Raw genomic sequence first — 19,179 nt, 5'->3', positions numbered from 1 at the left:
ATTTCAGGCAGACCTGAATTCAAATCACAGCTCTCCTGCTCATCAGTTAGGTAAATTATGGCCTAGTTTCCTAGTCTCTTTAAGCCTCCATTTTCTCATCTTTAAAACAGGCATATTCCCTTCCCTACAGGATTGCTATAAACAAAGAACACATCACATTAGTCACACCGTCAGTTGTTACATGTGAGCTCCACACAACCTCCAAAAAGAAGTTACCATCTAAAAGATTAATGAAAGCTGCCTACAGATACTGCCAGGACCTTGGTTACTGATCACTTGTCTATTTATTCCCTTCATAAATCAAAGTGAAAATACCAGAAGAATGTGTGAGAGTAAACCTGAATATGTTATCTCTTTTCTGAAATATGTTTTGTTACCTTTGTTACGAAAAGCGTTGAGTCTGCATCATGTATACCTAGAATCCAAGCCACATAAATCTGTTTCTCGAAATAAAGTCATCCCATACCCTTTAGTAATTTATAAAATAATATTCCACTGCCTTTTTATTATATAATTTAGCATCATTAGAAAAATGCTTGACCTGGGTGGCTCATTTAACCATCCATCTGCCTTCAGCTCGGATCATGATCCTGGGGTCCATTGACTGAGGCCCATGTCAGGCTCCCTGCACAGCAGGGAGCCTGCTTCTCCCTCTCCTTCTCTGTCCCTCTCCTCTCCCTGCTTTTGCGTGTGCGCTCTCTCTCTCTCTAAAATAAATAAATAAAATCTTAAAAAAAAAGAAAATGAAAAACTGCTTGATCTAGAACTGACAAATTTTGATGCAACTACTCTGGAATTTACATAAGTGTTTCTCAAAGTGGGTCCACAGATGAAAAAGTTTCAAGAGCTCAAAGACGAATAAAAATGTTTGTGATTTAAAAAAAAAAAAAAAAAAAAGAGTTATTTGCATTGATAATTCTCAACATAAATTAACAGACTAGTCCAACACAGAGTAAGGACTTTGTAATTAGAACTGAGTTTAAAAATTTGATTTCTTGGAGTACTACGCAGCCATCAAAAAAAAAGAAGTCTTTCCATTTGCAACAACATGGATGGAACTAGAGGGTATTTAAGTCAATCAGAGAAAGATAACTATCATATGATATCACTGATATGTAGAATTTAAGAAACAAAACAAAGGGGACACCTGGGTGGCTCAGTGGGTTAAAGCCTCTGCCTATGGCTTGGGTCATGATCCCAGGGTCCTGGTCTCGAGCCCCACATGTGGTTGTCTGCTCAGCAGGGAGCCTGCTTCCTCCTCTCTCTCTTCCTGCCTCTCTGCCTACTTGTGATCTGTCTGTCAAATAAATAAATAAACTCTTTAAAAAAAGAAACAAAACAAAGGATGTAGTGGAAGAGAGGAAAACATAAAACAAGATTAAATCAGAGAGAGAGACAAACTGTAAGAGACTCTTAATTATAGGAAACAAACAGAGGATTGTTGTAGGGAAGGAGGCGGGGGGATGGGGTAATTGGGTGATGAACATTAAGGAGGGCATGGATATAATGAGCACTAGATATTACATAAGACTGATGAATCATTGACCTCTACCTCTAAAACTGTTAATACATTATGTGTTAATTTACTGAATTTAAATTTTAAAAAGGGATAAAAAATAAACTTCATTATAAAAATTTAAAAAATAAAATAAAATCTGATTTCTAACCATTACTAGCCACATAATCTTGGGCAAATACTATAATTCCTCTACTCTTTGGATTCCTCATTTCAAAATGAGGATAATAATAGTACCTATTCTTACAGAGGTGTTAAAAGGAATAAATGAGTTAATATTTGTATAGGGCTTCAAGTACTGTATCTTTGTTAAAATAAAAATAGACTTTAGGTTTGGTTAGCATTCCTCAAATTGTGATCCACAACAAAATCTCAGAGATATTTTATCTTTACTTTATATTTATTTATATTTACTCTTTTTTCCCCTAATTTCAATTATAACCCTTTATCCTTTCATGAAAGGATATCAAATATAAAATACATAAGAACATAGGAGGTAAAGTTTCTATGTTGAAGGTAATTAAATTAGCCTCTCATATTCATTTCTCACATAAAGTTTATCCTCTGTGATGTCATAAAAATAAATTGCACTAAAAACTGCAAGTATTTTTGTATGGAATTAGTTCAACTGAAATCCAATTTTTGTGGCATTCTGTGTGTCAATACTGAATGCTCATTCAAACAACACAAGCATAGAAAATTAAAAAAAGAAATCCTTTAAAGTTAATGATTAGTTTGTTTTGTTCAATCACCTGAAGAAGAATAGGCCACGCAAAGAGGTAGAAAACCTAAAAACGTGTATGAATTTTTTTTTAGTATGATTAACTCAACATATATCTAACATCCTAGAAATTCCAGCACAATAAATAGCACATTATTTTCAGTCATAAAATAAGTGCTAGGTATTTTGGAACTTTGCTTACTGAAATTAGGAACTTCAAGCTCTTACCAATTCTACTTCCATGTAAACCCTATACTCAAGAAAGGACTGACAATGCCACAAGGACAGCCTACCAAACTGGGCTCCCCTTCCCCCACCTACAACCCATCACACTCATTTCCTAAGCTGCTGAAACTGTTTCTGAAATTTTTTTCCAACCTGCAAAAAAAGATTCAAAATGGATATCATGTCTTAGATACATTCAACTACTTTGGAGAAGAAGTAATTTAAAGACAATAAAAGGACTTTCATAAAGTAATCTAGTTAAAATTTGCCTAAATTTGTCAACAAATTTTTACAATAGATATTCTCTCTTAAAGTCTACTTTAAAATCCTCTAAATGATTCATCTCACTTGTAAAAATGTCACTTATTAAAAAATGTACTTATATTAATGTGTCATCATAATGTGTTATGTTTTGGTTCCCTCAACTGGTAATTTATTCATTAAATTTATAAAAACCTTATTCTTATCTCACATTTAATCCTTCTCCCTCCATCTCAGGTCTTCAGGGAAAACCAACTCTTCAAGTTAACCTTAATTCTATTAGAAGCTCTGTTTCAAAAAGTTTTGTTTCAGTCAGCATGTATTTAACACTTTCCAAGTTAAGAGTTTGATTTTTTGGTTTTTGAGGGGGTTTTTTGCATTATAAAAGTACTTGGTCATAAACTTAGCCCAAGCAGAATTTACATTACAGTTAACAAACAAAAGTACATGCATTCTCCCCTGTCAATAGAGCTTACAGATGATTTTACAGGCCACTATTTTTAAGTATTAATACAAGTTTTTAAAGACCCAGCATCTTGTTTAATGAACACAGAAAAAGCAAATTGAGACAGGTACATTCTAAATGCAAGAGACAAGAACTCTTATGGCAGAAAATCCATCAAAATCCTTTACTGACTTTCTACTTGATAAAGTCTTCAAACTTCTGTATTTCCTTTAGCAATACAAATGAGTAGAAACAACATATTCTATCTAGACAGGTACTTACAAAAGCATGCAAACACAGTAATCTAATCTGAGTCCCCCAACTCCTACTCCATGGAGCCCTGGCACAGGCTCTTTCAATAGTAAAAGCTCCTTTACAAGGCAATATTACTGAGCCATCAAAAAGAATGAAATCTTGCCTTCTGTAACACCACAGACAGAGCTAGAGAATATAACACTAAGTGAAATAAGTCAGAGAAAGATAAACACCATATGATTTCACTCATATGCGGGATTTAAGAAATAAATGAACAAAGGAAAAACAAAAGAGACAAACCAAGAGCCTCTTAACAACAGAATAAACTGATGGTTACCAGAGGGGAGGTGAGTGGGGAGGATGAAATAGGGGTGAAATAGGTGATGGGGATTAAGGAAGACACTTGCTTGTGTGTTTGCTTTTAAGATTTTATTTATTTACTGGACACAGAAAGAGAGAGATCACAAGTAGGCAGAGAGAAATGCAGAGAGAGAGGAAGAAGCAGGCTCTCCACTGAACAGGCAGACGCTTAACCAACTGAGCCCCTCAAGCGCCCCTAAGGACACTTGTGATGAGCACTGGAGGATGTGTGGAATTGCTGAATCACTATATGCTACCTTTTGCCTCAGTAACCCACATTTACTGAAAGATTAAAAACTTGTTTATCTAGCTGAACCCACAGCTAACAGCATTTAGTAACTCTAAAAACACACTTAAAAAGGTAAGTGTAACTCCAAATCTACCTACTTGTGAACAAGATAATCTTTCATTTTGTCTAGTATCTCTCATTACCTTATTAAGGTGCTTCGGCAACAAGAAAAGCCCTAAGATAAATTTTTAAAGAGAACTCTAGGGAAACCTGGGTGGCTCAATTTGTTAAGCCGCTGCTTTGGGCTCAGGTCATGACCTCAGGGTCCTTGGATCTGGCCCCACACCCTACACACCCAAGCTCCCTGCTCAACAGGGAGCCTACTTCTCCCTCTGCTCCTTTACCTGCTCATGCTCTCGGTCTCTCTCTCAAATAAACAAAATCTTTCAAAAAAAAAAAAAAAAAAAAAGAATTTAAAGACAACTCTAGGAGCGCCTAGGTGGCTCAGAGGGTTAAGCCTCTGCCTTCGGCTCAGGTCATGATCCCAGGGTCCTGGAATCGAGCCCCTCATAGGGCTATCCACTCAGCAGGGAGCCTGCTTCCCCCTCTCTCTCTGCCTACTTGTGATCTCCCCTGTCAAATAAATAAATAAAATCTTATAAAAAAAAAAATAAACCAGATACCCTGGTTTCTTTCTTTCTTTCTTTCTTTCTTTTTAAGATTTTATTTATTTATTTGACAGACAGAGACCCCAAGTAAGCAGACAGGCAGGCAGAGAGAGAGGAAGGGAAGCAGGCTCCCCGCCAAGCAGAGAGCCCAATGCAGGGCTCGACCCCAGGACCCTGGGATCATGACCTGAACTGAAGGCAGAGGCTTTAACCCACTGAGCCACCCAAGCGCCCCAAGGGTATCTAGTTTAAATGGATTTTTCTCCTTTCTTTACAATAGCTTTAGCCTGAATGAAATACAATAAAGTATGTATACTCCTAACCAAATTCATTCTTCCCCCTAAGGGTTAGAAAAACAGATCAGATGAATATTGAACAACAGGTAACAAACCAAAGACTTGATTACATTTACTAATGGTTTCAGGCCTCATCAGGGTCTTACCATCACCCTGAACAGCTCCACCTCTGAAAATGTTAAGTCAAATACCCCTCACTAATCACACACCCACTTTTGACCAGCTCACCTGTTCTTGAACCTCCTCATGTAATTAGATCCAAGACCCTTCCATTTTTCAGTCCTCTGCTATGTTCCTTCCTACCCTACATTAAGCTTTATTCTACCCATCTATTCAATCCTTCTCACACCATAACATCAATTCACTCACCCCCATCCTCTTGTCACACCTGCCCAATCAATCCTACTTCCTTATAGACATCTCTTATCTGGATATCCAAAGTACACAAATTCAAAAAACTGTCCCCAAATGGGGCACCTGTGTGGCTCAGTCTGTTCAGCATCCAACTCTTGATTTCAGCTCAGGTCATAATCTCAGGGTTGTGAGATCAAGCACCTCATCAGACTCCACGCTGACTGTGGAGACTGTTTGGAATTCTCTCCACCTCTCCCTCTACCCCTCCCCCTGCTCTGTCACATACTCTCTCTCTCAAAAAACAAAACTGTCCCAAACTGACTTCATTAACTCTCTCCCAAGACTTGCTGGTCCTTCTACATTCAACATGTCAGTAAATGGCATCAAGAGTCATTCAGTTGGCCCAGTCCAGAAACCCAGGAGGCACACTTGATTCCACTTCTCTTTGAAACTCTCATTAGTCACCAGAACCAATAAAAAATGAAACTGTCAGGAAAACAAAGGCTCTCACCAGTGCAAGGGCTTTAAGTAGCACTACTCTACATAACAGAATTCCCCGCCTCCCACCCCAACCCAACCATAACCCTATTCACCTGCACCACAAACACTCCATACCTCCACCCAATATGTATCTACCTAAATCAGTCCTTCTCAAACTATGTGTGGTTGACCTTTGTTAAATACAATACAAATAGGAGCACCTGGTTGGCTCAGTCGGTTAGGCATATGCCTTCAGCTCAGGTCATGATCCCAGGATCCTGGGATCAAACCCTACATCTGGCTCTCCTGAAAGCCTGCTTCTCTTTCTCGCTCTCTCTTCCCCACCACTCCTGTGCACGCTCTCTGTGTCAAATAAATAAATAATCTTTAGGAAAAAATACAATAAAATGAATTTCTTTAAAAACTTACAAAAATACTAGCACAATTTATTAGATTCAAATGACAAAAAAATTCCTCAAACAGCTATAAAATTTTCTAAATGCTCATTTATAACTGTTATAGTTATCTAGCCATGGACCAGAAACAAACAAAACACTAAATCAGAACACAACTGGCCTATACTCCTAACTTGCATTTCCTTCATTTGCACTGATTTGTTCACTACAATACCGTGCAGAGCAGTCTTGATCTGAACTTTAACCTAAACCAAACCTGAACCTTTCTGTCAAAGAATTACTATGCTCAAAAAAAAAAAAATTACTATGCTCTTGGCTCCTGTCTGCACTCAAAAGAACATAAACTAACACAAAGTTCTACCAGTTTTTCTCTTGCTTTATATCCCTCTCTCCATTCAGCACTAGCTCATCTATAGTTTCTCCTTAATCCTCTCATCTCAATAAATAACCTGGATGCCTTTCTCTCCTCTGAAATACCAGAATCCTCTCCTCTATTAACTCGGCCTTCTCAACACATGGTAAGCAAAAATGCAGAAAAGTTCCACAAGAAAATTTCAAAATGCCTTTATAATCAACAAAATTACTTCCACATAGAAACACTTCCCAATGGATCTAATCCAGAACAGGGGACGAAATTCAATTACAATATCAATACAGCACATCTTTGCTATGGAATAAGCCTTCTTATATGGAAATGATATTAAATACCATTAAAGTCACAATTAGCAGATCAATCCATGATTCATCTTGTAAAGCAAAACAAATCCGTCATTTCTAATTTTATTTGAGCAAGAATGGAAAGAAAACAGTGAATATAATGAATCAATTAAATAAACAAATATACTTACGTGTTAGATGAAAGATTCCATCACAGGCACTGATATGAGATAAAAAGGCATTTCCCAGGCCTTGACCATTGTGAGCTCCTTTCACAAGGCCAGCGATATCCACTACATTCAGAAAGGCAGGAATTTTGCTGAAAAACAAAAGACGGTTTTATTATAAAATAGTATTAAAAACCTGTTTATTAGCCAAATTGGTTTCCAAAATATTTTACATGAAGTAATCATTTCCCTTCTAGAACAATGTTTAGAAGACTCTCAATAATGATTTGATAAATGAATACCAAAAAAATTAAATAAGAAATAATCTTTTAGGGGTGCCTGGGTGGCTCAGTGGATTAAGCGTCTGCCTGAGGCTCAGGTCATGATCCCAGGGTCCTGCATCAGGTTCCCAGCTCAGCAGGAGGCCTGCTTCACCCTCTCCTTCCGCCTGCTGCTCTTCCTGCTTGTGCTCTCTCTCTCTCACTGTCAAATAAATAAATAAAATCTTAAAAAAATAAAAAAGAAAGAAAGAAAGAATCTTTTAATACTTTAGGACTTTCTTACCTAGGAAAATGAAGGAAAGCTGTAAAGCAAAGTAGAGGTTTTTATTGTGCTTATAAAGAACTAAAACTCATACCATTAATTTTACTATGCAGTTCTGTTGGCCCACGCATATAGACACAAAAGCAATGGAGAACATTTTAAGAATATACTGATAAAAAGTAATTATTATAGGGGCGCCTGGGTGGCTCAGTGGGTTAAAGCCTCTGCCTTCAGCTCAGGTCATGATCCCAGGGTCCTGGGATCAAGCCCCACATCAGGCTCTCTGCTCGGCAGGGAGCCTGCTTCCTCCTCTCTCTCTGCCTGACTTTCTGTCTACTTGTGATCTCTGTCAAATAAATAAATAAAATCTTTAAAAAAAAAAAAAAGTAATTATTATAGAATGAGCCAACATACTTTGTGACAGGCACTGGACTTAGTGATTTACACACATCATTTCAAAGTTCAAAACAACTCCATCAGGTAAGTGCTATTTATTATATCTACTTTAAAGATGAGGAAATTGAGCCTGAGAGGAATTAAGAAATCTATTTACATTCCGGGGATTACTCAACTAGTGGTGACAAAACTGGGATTCAAACACAGGATATCTGGATTTGCATTTAATCATCATGTAGGTTATATAGAACAAAAAAATGCACGTAATGATGTGAACCAGTTACAGCATAGCAATAAAAATAGAGGTACATATAAAATAACCTTTGCTTTGCTCAAAATAAAGGCATAGTTAACACAAGTTAGAAACCAAGTTAGGAAAACCAGTTGGCCATATAAATATGAAGATTAAAGGACAGTTGACCCTTGAACAACACAAGAGAAAATCCACATATAACTGTTGACTCCTCCAAAAAAACTTAACTACTCATAGCTTACTACTGACTAGAAGCCTTACCAATAACATAAACAGTTCATTAAAATGTATGTATATATGTTATATACATATAAAAATAAAGTAAGCAAGGAAAAGAAAATGTTATTAAGAAAAATCATAAGAAAGAAAAAATAAATTTACAGTACTGCACTGTAAAAAAATGTGTGTTTAAGTGGACCTGCACAGTTCAAACCCATGCTGTTCAAGGGTCAATTGTACTATGAATTATCAATTTTTTTATTTGCTTAACCACAAAGAGGCCAAATTATGTTACAGAAAAAATGAAGATGGGTTCCCATCCAATATTTTTATTTCCACAAAAGCATTTAATCAATGTTCATTAGCAAAGGAAAGGGGAAATTTTGAAAAATTAATTCCCTCACTGCCTAAAATTTCAACAAATTTGACGTCAAAGGGCTTTACAATTGTTGTTCTCTTCAGGTCTCTGAAAAAGCTTGGCAATGTCACATGACCACACAGTCTAGTGGTAACAAGGGCCCACTTCTAAAGAGTCGGGGTGGGGAGAAAAGGCAGCACAATAGCCGGGGCCTGTACAAGGCTTCTCAGCCAGGGAGCCATCTAGTAGTAGTAGCTGGGAACTAAACCAGCAGTGTCCAAATCAGCCAACAAGACAGCAGGGTCAAGAGATTGGCAACATAAAATGGAACTAAACAAATAAGCACATTCATGGGACAACTGGAGAAATATAAATGGAATCTATGAATGAGATAATAACACTACATCAATGTTAATATCCTGATTTTGGTGGTTTACTGTGGTAATGAAAGAGAATTCTGGGGGCACATAGGAGGCTCAGGCAGTTACGCATCCAACTCTTGGTTTCAGCTCAGGCCATAATCCCAGAGTCCTGGGCTCCGCATCAGGCTCCCCACTGTGGAGCTCCCTGTTTCTCCCTCTCCTTCTGCCCCTGCCCCTGCTCATGTGCTCTCTCTCACTCTTCCTCTCTCTGAAATAAATAAAATCTTTAAAAAGTAAGAACAAGAATGTCTGTAGTTAGTAAACAAATTTAAGAATTGAAATGCAATGTGACATCATGTCTGCATCGTTCTCTAAGGTTCAAAGAAATTTGGTTTCAAAGCATTCCATGGGTAATTTTATATCTTTTTATATAAATTTCAAATAATTTAGAAATAAAAAAAGGTTTCAAAAAGAAAACAGAAGCCAGTTTAAGGAGCCAATTTCAAGAATATAACTTGAACCATTTCCAATGACTGACATATCGTAACCAATTGAGCAACACTTCCATGAACAAACACATGAATGAATAAATGAAGACAAGAAAGCTCTTCCTTACAGTAGGCAGTCAACAAATAGTAAGAAGAAATGAGGAAATTACAAAATCACCATGTGGCAATCATCAATGTAATAATTAATTCGTCAAAAAAAATCAGTGGATGCTCACACTGATGGACGAGAGTAGAAAAAGTGAATAAATTTGGTATATATTTTGTGGTTAGAACTCTTAAGAATTGGGATGCCTGGGTAGCTCAGTTGGTTAAGCATCTGCCTTTGGCTCAGGTTATGATCCCAAGGTCCTAGGATCGAGTCCTGCATTGGGCTCCTTACTCAAGGGGTAGCCTTCTCCCTCTGTCTGCCATTCCCCCTGCTTATGCTTTCTCTCTCTCTGACAAATAAATAAAATCTTTCGGGGGGGGGGGGGGAAGAACCCATAAGAATTTTTGATAGATTGGATACAGGGGTGAGGAAAGAGAAGAATCAAAAATAAATCTTGGACTTGGATTTGACTTGAGGAACTGAGGAAACAGCAGTGCTATTTATTGAATTATGAAAGTCCTGAAGAACAAACTTGGCACAAGGGAGAATGAAATGAAGAGGTCCATTTTGGACATGTCAAGTCTGAGGCACCTATTTAGTCATCCAAGTGTCAATGTCAAGAAGGTAATTAGATATGTCTGTAGATCAGCAGACTTTAAGAGAAGAGACTGAAACTTGGGATTCATCAGCACATTTCAAATAGTGAGAAACTAAAGACAAACTAAACTCTCAAAAATGGGGAAATAAACTGTACATCCATATAATATGGTATTAAAGTTATATTAGAAATTATTACTTAAATCTGTATTTTTTTAATCTAGAAAAAACATCAGTAATAGCTCAAGTAAAAATATATTCTAATTTTTGTAAGTATTGTGTAAACCTTCAGGAAAAAATATGGAAGGATATACCTCCAAAGTACTTATTCCTGTGCTATCAAGGTATAGGTGGTTTCTATTCTTGTCTTTATACATTTCCATCCTGTCCGAACTTCTACAATGAACCTGTATTATTTTATTTTTTCTAATTAAAGATATAATACATGCTTGTTACAAAAACTTCAAACAATACAGACTACAGTAAGGTAAAATTTTTTTAATAATAAATAATAAATAAATGAAAAAAAGTAAAAACCACCTAAAATTTCCACTACCCAAAGATAACTGTGCAACAGTTTCATACATTTTCCTATGAATATACATGTACATATATAATTTTACAAGCATGAAACGATATAAATACAGGCTACTGACTCCCTCACCTTCATACTCCCTTGAAAAAAATAACTGCAATGTTAATAGCCAGATATATCCTTTCTCATCTTTCTCTACGCTCTCTACATTACAATCGCCCATAACACTTTAATTTTGGAGAAAAAAACACTCTGTGTGATTTTTCTTAAGTAAACTATGCCACACATGGGCCTCAAACTCACCAAGATCTGACCCAAGATCAGCAGACGCATCTTCTACCAACTAAGCCACCCAGGCAACCCCCTCTGTGATGGTAAATATGTCACTTACATATTTTTACTCAGTCTACATAAGGTCAACAAATAAACAACGGCATAAAGATTTTCCTACCTTGCTGGTTTGTGGTACTGGCAAAGAAAGTCAAACCTTTCATCTGGCACAGGTACTCTGCTCTCATTAGGATCAATAGTGCAGAAGGGGAAGTTTTCTGCGGAAGCCTGACTATTGGTTAATACATTGAAGAAGGTAGATTTCCTAAAATAAACAAAAACAATTTCAATCAATTCTTAGGTTAACACTGAGAAAAACTTATCTCATTTTCATTTCAATGCTCAAAGAAGACCCAGGATAATTTTAAAAGCAATCTGGGAAGGGAAGGTGGAGAATAACAGAAATGAATGAAATTTACTAACAGAAACAAACTTTTTTACTAATGGAAAAGAATGAAATTTACAACAATACGGCTCATGATTTATAATCAGGTTATGTTCCTGTCTCAGTCTATTTGAAATTTGAAAAGCACTTTCCCGAAGAATCTTTGTTATAAGTAATAACTAGTTTCACACACTATAAAAAGTATTTTACTCCTAAAGTACCTGGTAGTAGCAGTACCACTTCACCATATCTAAAATAATCTTCTTTAGCATAAACGTACAGAGTTGTGCATTTAGTTAGGTCAACCACTTTCCAAGCATGCTGAATTGGGAAATAGATGCCAATTATCTAACAGGAAATGGGAAGCTGGAGCTCAGACTCCCTAACTAATTGTTAATAATACAGATTACTGTTAAATCTGGAGTAATGAACTGTGAATTATGAAAAATCAAAATGTGGGAACACCTGGGTGGCTCAGTTGGTTAAGTATCTGCCTTTGGCTCAGGTCACGATCCCAGGGTCCTGGGATCAAGTCCTGCATGGGCTCCTTGCTCAGCAGGGAACCTGTTTCTCCCTCTGCCTGCTGCTTCCCTCCTTGTGCTCTCTCTCTCTCTCTCTGACAAATAAATAAATAAATAAAAGCTTAAAAATTTATTAAAAGAAAAAGCAAAGGTATAATAAATAAAATAAAAACAAGGTACAATAAGTTGAGAAAAAAATCTATTAGTAATAAATTGTCAAGGTGCCTGGGTGGCTCAGTAGGTTAAGCATCTATCTTCAGCTCAAGTCATGATCCCAGGGTCCTGGGATGGAGCCGAGTATAGCTCCCTGCTCAGCAAAGAGTCTGCTTCTCTCTCTCCTCCCTGCTTGTGCTCTCTTTCTCTCACCATCTCTGTCTCTCTCTCAAATAAATAAATATTTAAAATAATAATAGTAATAATAATAAATTGTTGTTAATGTTCTAATTATTTGATTCTTATCAGGTAATACATGCTCAGAGAATGCCAACTCATATTAACACTAGCTACACTTTTCTTTTTTTCTTTCTTTTTTTTTAAAGTAAGCTCCACACTAAGTATGGAACCCACTGCAGGGCTTGAACTGACAACCTTGAGATCAAGACCTGAACTGAGCTCAAGAGTCGGATGCTTAACCAACTGAGCCACCCAGGCACCCACAGCTAAATTTCTAAAATATGATCATTACAGTGCCAAAAATCATGAGTAAAATCCGAAACAAAATGGGATTTTTAAAGGTTTGTTGATCTGTTCTGTACTATTTTCCAATTCCATCATTAATATGGACAGCAGAGAATTCACGATAGTGAATTTTCTTGCTCCAAAAATAGAACTATGCACACATGTGGACATAAAATGAAAATTACTGTTACATATTCTTTTTTTTTTCACCTTTACATATTCTTTTTAAACTGGAGGAACTGAGGAAGTACCTAAGGATTATGTGGGAATTATAAAGGTGGTACTTGCTAACTCTAGCTAGACCTAATTATGTAAAAATGTCTGCATATGAACCAAATTTGATAATGAAAGAAAATTCAAAAAAGTGCAACGGTTATGTCAGGATGGTAGAATTATAAATAATTATTATTCTCCCTTTTTCAAAGATTTTATTTATTTGTCAGAGAGAGACAGAGAAAGTGCTCAAGAGTGTGTGTTCACAAGCAGGGGGAGTAGCAGAGGGAAAGAAAGTAGGCTCCCTGCTGAGCAAAGAGCCCATACCGAAGGATGGGCTGCAGGATATAGGAGTGGGGACTGGATCCTAGAACCCTGGGATCATGACCAGAGCTAAAGGTAGCCACTTAACTGACAGAGCCATCCAGATGTCCCTCCCTCTTTTTCAGACAACTTTTTAAGATAAAAATGTCTATTAAGGCCATCTGGGTGGCTTAGTCATTAAGCGGCTGCCTTCAGCTCAGGTCATGATCCCAGGGTCCTGGGATAGAGGCCCACATTGGGCTCCCTGCTAGGCGGGAAGCCTGCTTCTCCCTCTCCCACTCCCCCTGCTTGTGTTCCTTCTCTCTGTCAAATAAATAAATAAAATCTTTTTTTTTTAATGTCTATTAAGATGTAACCTAAGCCCATAGGAAGAAATTTACACTTACTACAATTAGCTCATCTGATTGAACTTTTTAACCAAAGAAGTAACCCCTTTAAAAAACAAAATAAAACAAAACAAAAAAATCTGTGAGACCCTTATAAGAGAGTTATGAACAAAAGGTAACAGTCAAGGCTTATTTAAATACTACTGGTGAAAGTATATTTTGGCAACAAGACACCTTTAACTTGTACCTGTCTATAGTTCTTTAAATATTATTCTCATATCACATTCAGACTAAACATTTTTGAATAAAGAAGAAATGTTTACTAAAATAGCCACTTAAATCATTACTGGTTACTTAGAGCACCACTCGCCAAATCAGTAGCCTTTAAATGCCTACCGATAAAAGAATTAGTAAGAACGTAAAGACATGCATTACCAGCCCTCTTTCCAGCCTGGTATAAGGACCAGTATTTTGAAAATATCTCACATGTTGATGTTAAGTCGTGTTTTAGACCAAGAGGCTAGATTAAGACTCAGCCAACAATCCACTAAGTAATACTGACTGCTGTAGAATTTATACCGGCAATTTCTGTGAGTCTGGTAACAATACCAGAACTGTAGGAATGAAAAAAAAAAAGTAGTAATTTCTTTGTAATTAAGATTTTATTTTAAAGTAATCTGTACACTCAATGTGGGGCTCAAACTCACAACACTGAGATCAAGAGTTGTATGCTCTTTCGACTAGGCCAGTCAGGTGCCCCGAAATCACTACTTTCTGTAAAGCTAGCTTTAAATTTCAATCTTGTTATGATAAATGTTACAGCACTTAATTTAAAATAATCTGTATATTTATAAAGTTCTTCTGTGTATTTATAAAGTTCTAGTCCACCTACTTCCAAAAAGATTCTGAAGCTAAATACAATTTTTAAAATTAATACATATAAGGCAGATGATTTTTTAAAAAGAGAACTCACATTAAGATTATGATCTTTAAAAAAAAGTATTATAATCTTTTTTTTTTTTTTTTAAAGATTTTATTTATTTATTTGACAGAGAGAAATCACAAGCAGATGGAGAGGCAGGCAGAGAGAGAGAGAGAGGGAAGCAGGCTCCCTGCCGAGCAGAGAGCCCGATGCGGGACTCGATCCCAGGACTCTGAGATCATGACCTGAGCCGAAGGCAGCGGCTCAACCCACTGAGCCACCCAGGCGCCCCATATAATCTTTAAATACCATGTCCATTAACAATAACCAGGACGGGCACCTGGGTGGCTTAGTCTGATAAGCATCCATCTTCAGCTCAGGTCATGATCTCAGGGTTCTGGGACCCAGCTCTGCATCAGGATCCCTGCTCATCAGGAAACCTGCTTCTCCCTCTCCCTCTTCCTGCCTCCAGCTCATGTTCTCTCTCACTATCTCTCTCTTTCTCTCTCTCTCTAATAAATGAACAAAAAATAAAATAAAATAACCAAAACTTCTTGGAGAAATGGCTGGTTCCAGGTCTGGGACTAGAAATATGCAAGGTAAGTCTCAATTTTTCCCACATAAAAGAAGGAAGCTATTAAAGAAAATAATCAAAAGGATTCTGAAGCCAACTTGAATAGCCAAATATAGATCAATCTGGGCATCAATAAAAACGGCTATGATAACTGTAACAAATCAAGTAACTTTATATCCTTGAGTTGTCAATAATCCTCAATAAAACAAAACCAAAAGAAACCCTCTCTGGCCACCTTTTGAGGATGCTAGGATGACTGATTCTTTTAAAGATTAAGTAAAGCACTTATTTCCTATATGGACTGTACTTTTACAGTAATAAAGAGTTGATTAAGAAGAGATTATCTTTTGGACATATTCTAGCCAATAAATGAGGAAAAAATAAGAAACTCAGAATACTACCATTTTGCAACCCCCAAGAAATTAATGGAGCTCGGTAATGATCACCAATGACAGTAATACTGCAAAAAGAAAAATAAAATAAAAAACATAGTGCCTCCTAGCAGAAGAAAAGTATATACAACATCTTTCAAGTATTAACATAAAAATTATCTATCAAAAATTATCTGATACTAGGGACGCCTGGGTGGCTCAGCAGGTTAAAGCCTCTGCCTTCAGCCCAGGTCATGATCCCAGGGTTCTGGGATTGAGCCCTGCATCTGAACCTCTGCTCAGCAGGGAGTCTGCTTCCTTCTCTCTCTCTGTGCCTCCCTCTCCACCTATTTGTGATCTCTGTCAAATAAATAAATAAAAATCTTTAAAAGGAATTATCTAATACTAATCCAAACAAACTTTTGGCTATTACTACCACTTAATAGGAAATACGGACGAAAGAAGAATATATTAAAGGACACCACAGAGAAACAACCAACAGAATTCAGACTTTGGAAAATTCTAGAAGACAAACAACCAGATGTCTTCAATAAGTCAATTTTGAGAAGGCAGAAATTCTATTTCTGGGTGAGATGCACACTCACAACAGACTAGAACTCTCAACCAGAACTAGAAAAGTCATGTAAATACAGAATACAGAAAACATCTGTTTGAAGGGGTTAGAAATCTACAAATACGTGGGGGGGTTGGGGGGTAGAAAGGGAAGGAGACGGGGCGCCTGGGTGGCTCAGTGGGTTAAAGCCTCTGCCTTCGGCTCAGGTGGTGATCCCAGGGTCCTGGGATGGAGCCCCACACCTCCTCTCTCTCTGCCTGCCTCTCTGCCTACCTGTGATCTCTGTCTGTCAAATAAATAAATAAAATCTTTAAAAAAAAAAAAAAAAAGGAAGGGAAGGAGACAAACCACGAAAGACTCTTATCTCACAAAACAAACTGAGGGTTGCAGGGGAGAGGGGGTGTTAGGGAGAGGGTGGTGGGGTTATGGACATTGGGGAGGGTACCTGTACCCCTGGGGCTAATAATACATTATATGTTTATAAAAATTTTTTTTAAAAAAGAAAGAAATCTGGAAATGGAAAAAAATCTTAAAGAAGTGATCTGATCACTTTCACCCTGAGAACATTTGCCCGTTCAGGAAAGAGGAAGCAGGCCAAGAATTCAGGCTTTACACTCATGGAAAGCTAATGCTGGAGGGCAGAGAACCCAGCAAAGCCCCCAGAGGAGTCTTAAATCTCAAGAACATGATCAGTTTTCACCTGAGAATATTTCTCCCCAGAAAGAAAACCACAAAATGTGCTGAAACAAATGGTGACATAAATTGACCCACTCCCTTATACCTTACTTCCCTCCACACAAAAAAATAAATTGGTTGCCAGAATAACCCATCAGTCCTTATTGATCCAAAATTTAACTAAAATAATTTATACCTGCAATGAAAATACTACAAAGTAATGTTACAAAAAAGTACTAAAGTAAAATGTGAATGTATTAATTAATCCAAACACATATAGAACACTTGCGCCTTTTGGGGGGGACAATTATACTTTTTAGTATTGTAGTTTAAAAATTGCTCATTGTTATTATTATAGTCATAGTAATTATAACATAAAAAGGCCAGAGAGGATCTATGGGCTTGTTTTCAAATTTATGGCTATCATTAAGATAGTATTTTTGACTGCCTATCTTAACAAAAATATTTTATACTAAAGGAAAAATGTTATCCCTTAAAACAGAGAAAAACACAGTAAAAGAAAGCCCCATTATCTTTTAGACTGAAAAAAATCTTACGTACAGCCAAACTAAACTTGGAAGACAATCTCCATTTACACAAAATGTCTCATCTTGGCCATGGATTTTAAATTTCATAAAGTCCAAGTCATTTGTACCTTTCAAGAGTTATAAGTATAAAAAAGTAAAATGAAATAAACAAGAAAAGGAAATGTCTAAGGATTATTACTATAGGCTTCAGTGGCAAGTTAAGACATTTGATCTACTCAAATCTATTAAAGGAAAGCCTTGTGAATTTAAAAGTTTTGGCTTACATCTAGACTGTGAAAGCCCATAAGGCTTTTTGTGAAATGAGGATTTTACACACATACACACCCAGAAACACAGACATATAAACGTTATTATTAAAACTTCAAAATAGGAGGGCACCTGGGTGGCTCAGTTGGTTAAGTTTCTGCCTTCGGCTCAGTCATGATCCCAGCATCCTGAGATCCAGCCTCACACCTAGCTCCTTGCTCAGCGGGGAGCTTGCTTCTCCCTCTCCATCTGCCTGCCATTTCCCCCTACTTGTGCTCTCTCTCTCTGTTAAATAAAATTTTAAAAATCTTTAAAAAGAAAAAAAAGCTTCAAAATAGGAGAAAAATTCAAAATTGTAAGAATTTTTCTTATGCAACAATGGGCTTACATAAATATTATTTCAACAATGATCACACTACAAAGAAAAAAGTGACTACACTTAATGACTGCCCCCTCCATTTAGGATCTAAATATTTTTGAAATTACATATTTTACTGTAATAAGTAAACCTGATTGAAAAGATGTTTTATCTAGAACCTTATGCAAAATCACAACATGTATTGGGAAGTCAGGATGCCAATGCAAATTCCCACAGCATTCTGAATTAACCATTTATAAAACAAACATCTGAAACATGGAAAAAAGTAGAATGTTCTTTCACTAAACTGTTAAAAAAAAAAAGTATCTATCTGTTAGACAAAAGAAATAAACAGGGATAACAGAAATGAATATCAATGTGTGTATACATGGGTTAGTATAACCACATATATTTCCTAACTCTATCAGGTGAGAGAGCCTAAAAGCAATTAATACTCTAGTATCAAAAATCATACCTAGAGTCAGATATTAGTTTCTAAATACCACTCTCCAATAGAAACCAGGGCCCCCTGGAAACAAGGCTAGTACAGGAAAAAAAAAAAAAAAAAAAAATAGGAGCCTAAAATATCTTACAGTGTCATAGAGGAAGTGCTTTAAAAAAAAAAAAACAAAGAGGGGTGCCTGGGTGGCTCAGTGGATTAGACATCTGCCTTTGGTTCAGGTCATGATCTTGGGGTCCTGGGATCAAGCCCCACATCGGGCTCCTGGCTCAGCTGAGAGCCTGCTTCTCCCTCTGCCTGCCCCTTCCCCTGCTTGGGCTCTCTCTATCTTTGACAAATAGATAAATTAGATCTAGGAAGAAAGAAAGGAAGAAAGAAAGAAAAAAGAGAAAAGAAAAGAGAACAAAAGGGGTACCCAGGTGGTTCAGTGGGTTAAGCATCTGCCTTTGGTTCAGGTCATGATCCTGGAGTCCCTGGCATGATCCTGGAGTTCAGGGCTCAAGCTCCCTGCTGGGCTCCCTACTCAGCAGGGAGTCTGCTTCTGCCTTTCCCTCTGTCCCTCCTCCCGCCCCCCCAAGCATACTCTCTCTCTCAAATAAATAAATTAAAATCTTTTTAAAAAATTATTATTTATTTGAGAGAGAGCAAACACACCCATGCGTGGGGGGAGAGTGGTGGAGGGAGAGAGTGAGAATCCCCAAGTGGACTCCACACTGAGTATGGAGCCCAACATGTGGTCAATCCAACAACCCTGAGATCATGAC

At 37.1% G+C, this 19,179-nt stretch overlaps 1 protein-coding gene across 2 annotated transcripts in view; it reads right to left on the bottom strand.

Annotated features, from left to right (window-relative positions):
* OLA1 (Obg like ATPase 1) overlaps positions 1-19,179 on the bottom strand; it is a 175,588-nt gene that overhangs the window by 144,220 nt on the left and 12,189 nt on the right. Inside the window, exons 3-4 of one of the 2 annotated variants that reach the window (XM_059167009.1) lie at positions 11,362-11,505; positions 7,075-7,202 (exon numbers count right to left, since the gene is read on the bottom strand). In XM_059167009.1, the coding sequence (XP_059022992.1) occupies positions 7,075-7,202; positions 11,362-11,505 (272 nt within the window). The remainder of the gene's footprint in view (positions 1-7,074; positions 7,203-11,361; positions 11,506-19,179) is intronic. The other variant, XM_059167010.1, reaches the window with a different exon arrangement.

The sequence above is a fragment of the Mustela lutreola genome, chromosome 3 (genome assembly GCF_030435805.1).
Source record: "Mustela lutreola isolate mMusLut2 chromosome 3, mMusLut2.pri, whole genome shotgun sequence".
NCBI classification, from domain to species: domain Eukaryota; kingdom Metazoa; phylum Chordata; class Mammalia; order Carnivora; family Mustelidae; genus Mustela; species Mustela lutreola.
This window is presented reverse-complemented; position numbering and strand designations above follow the sequence as displayed.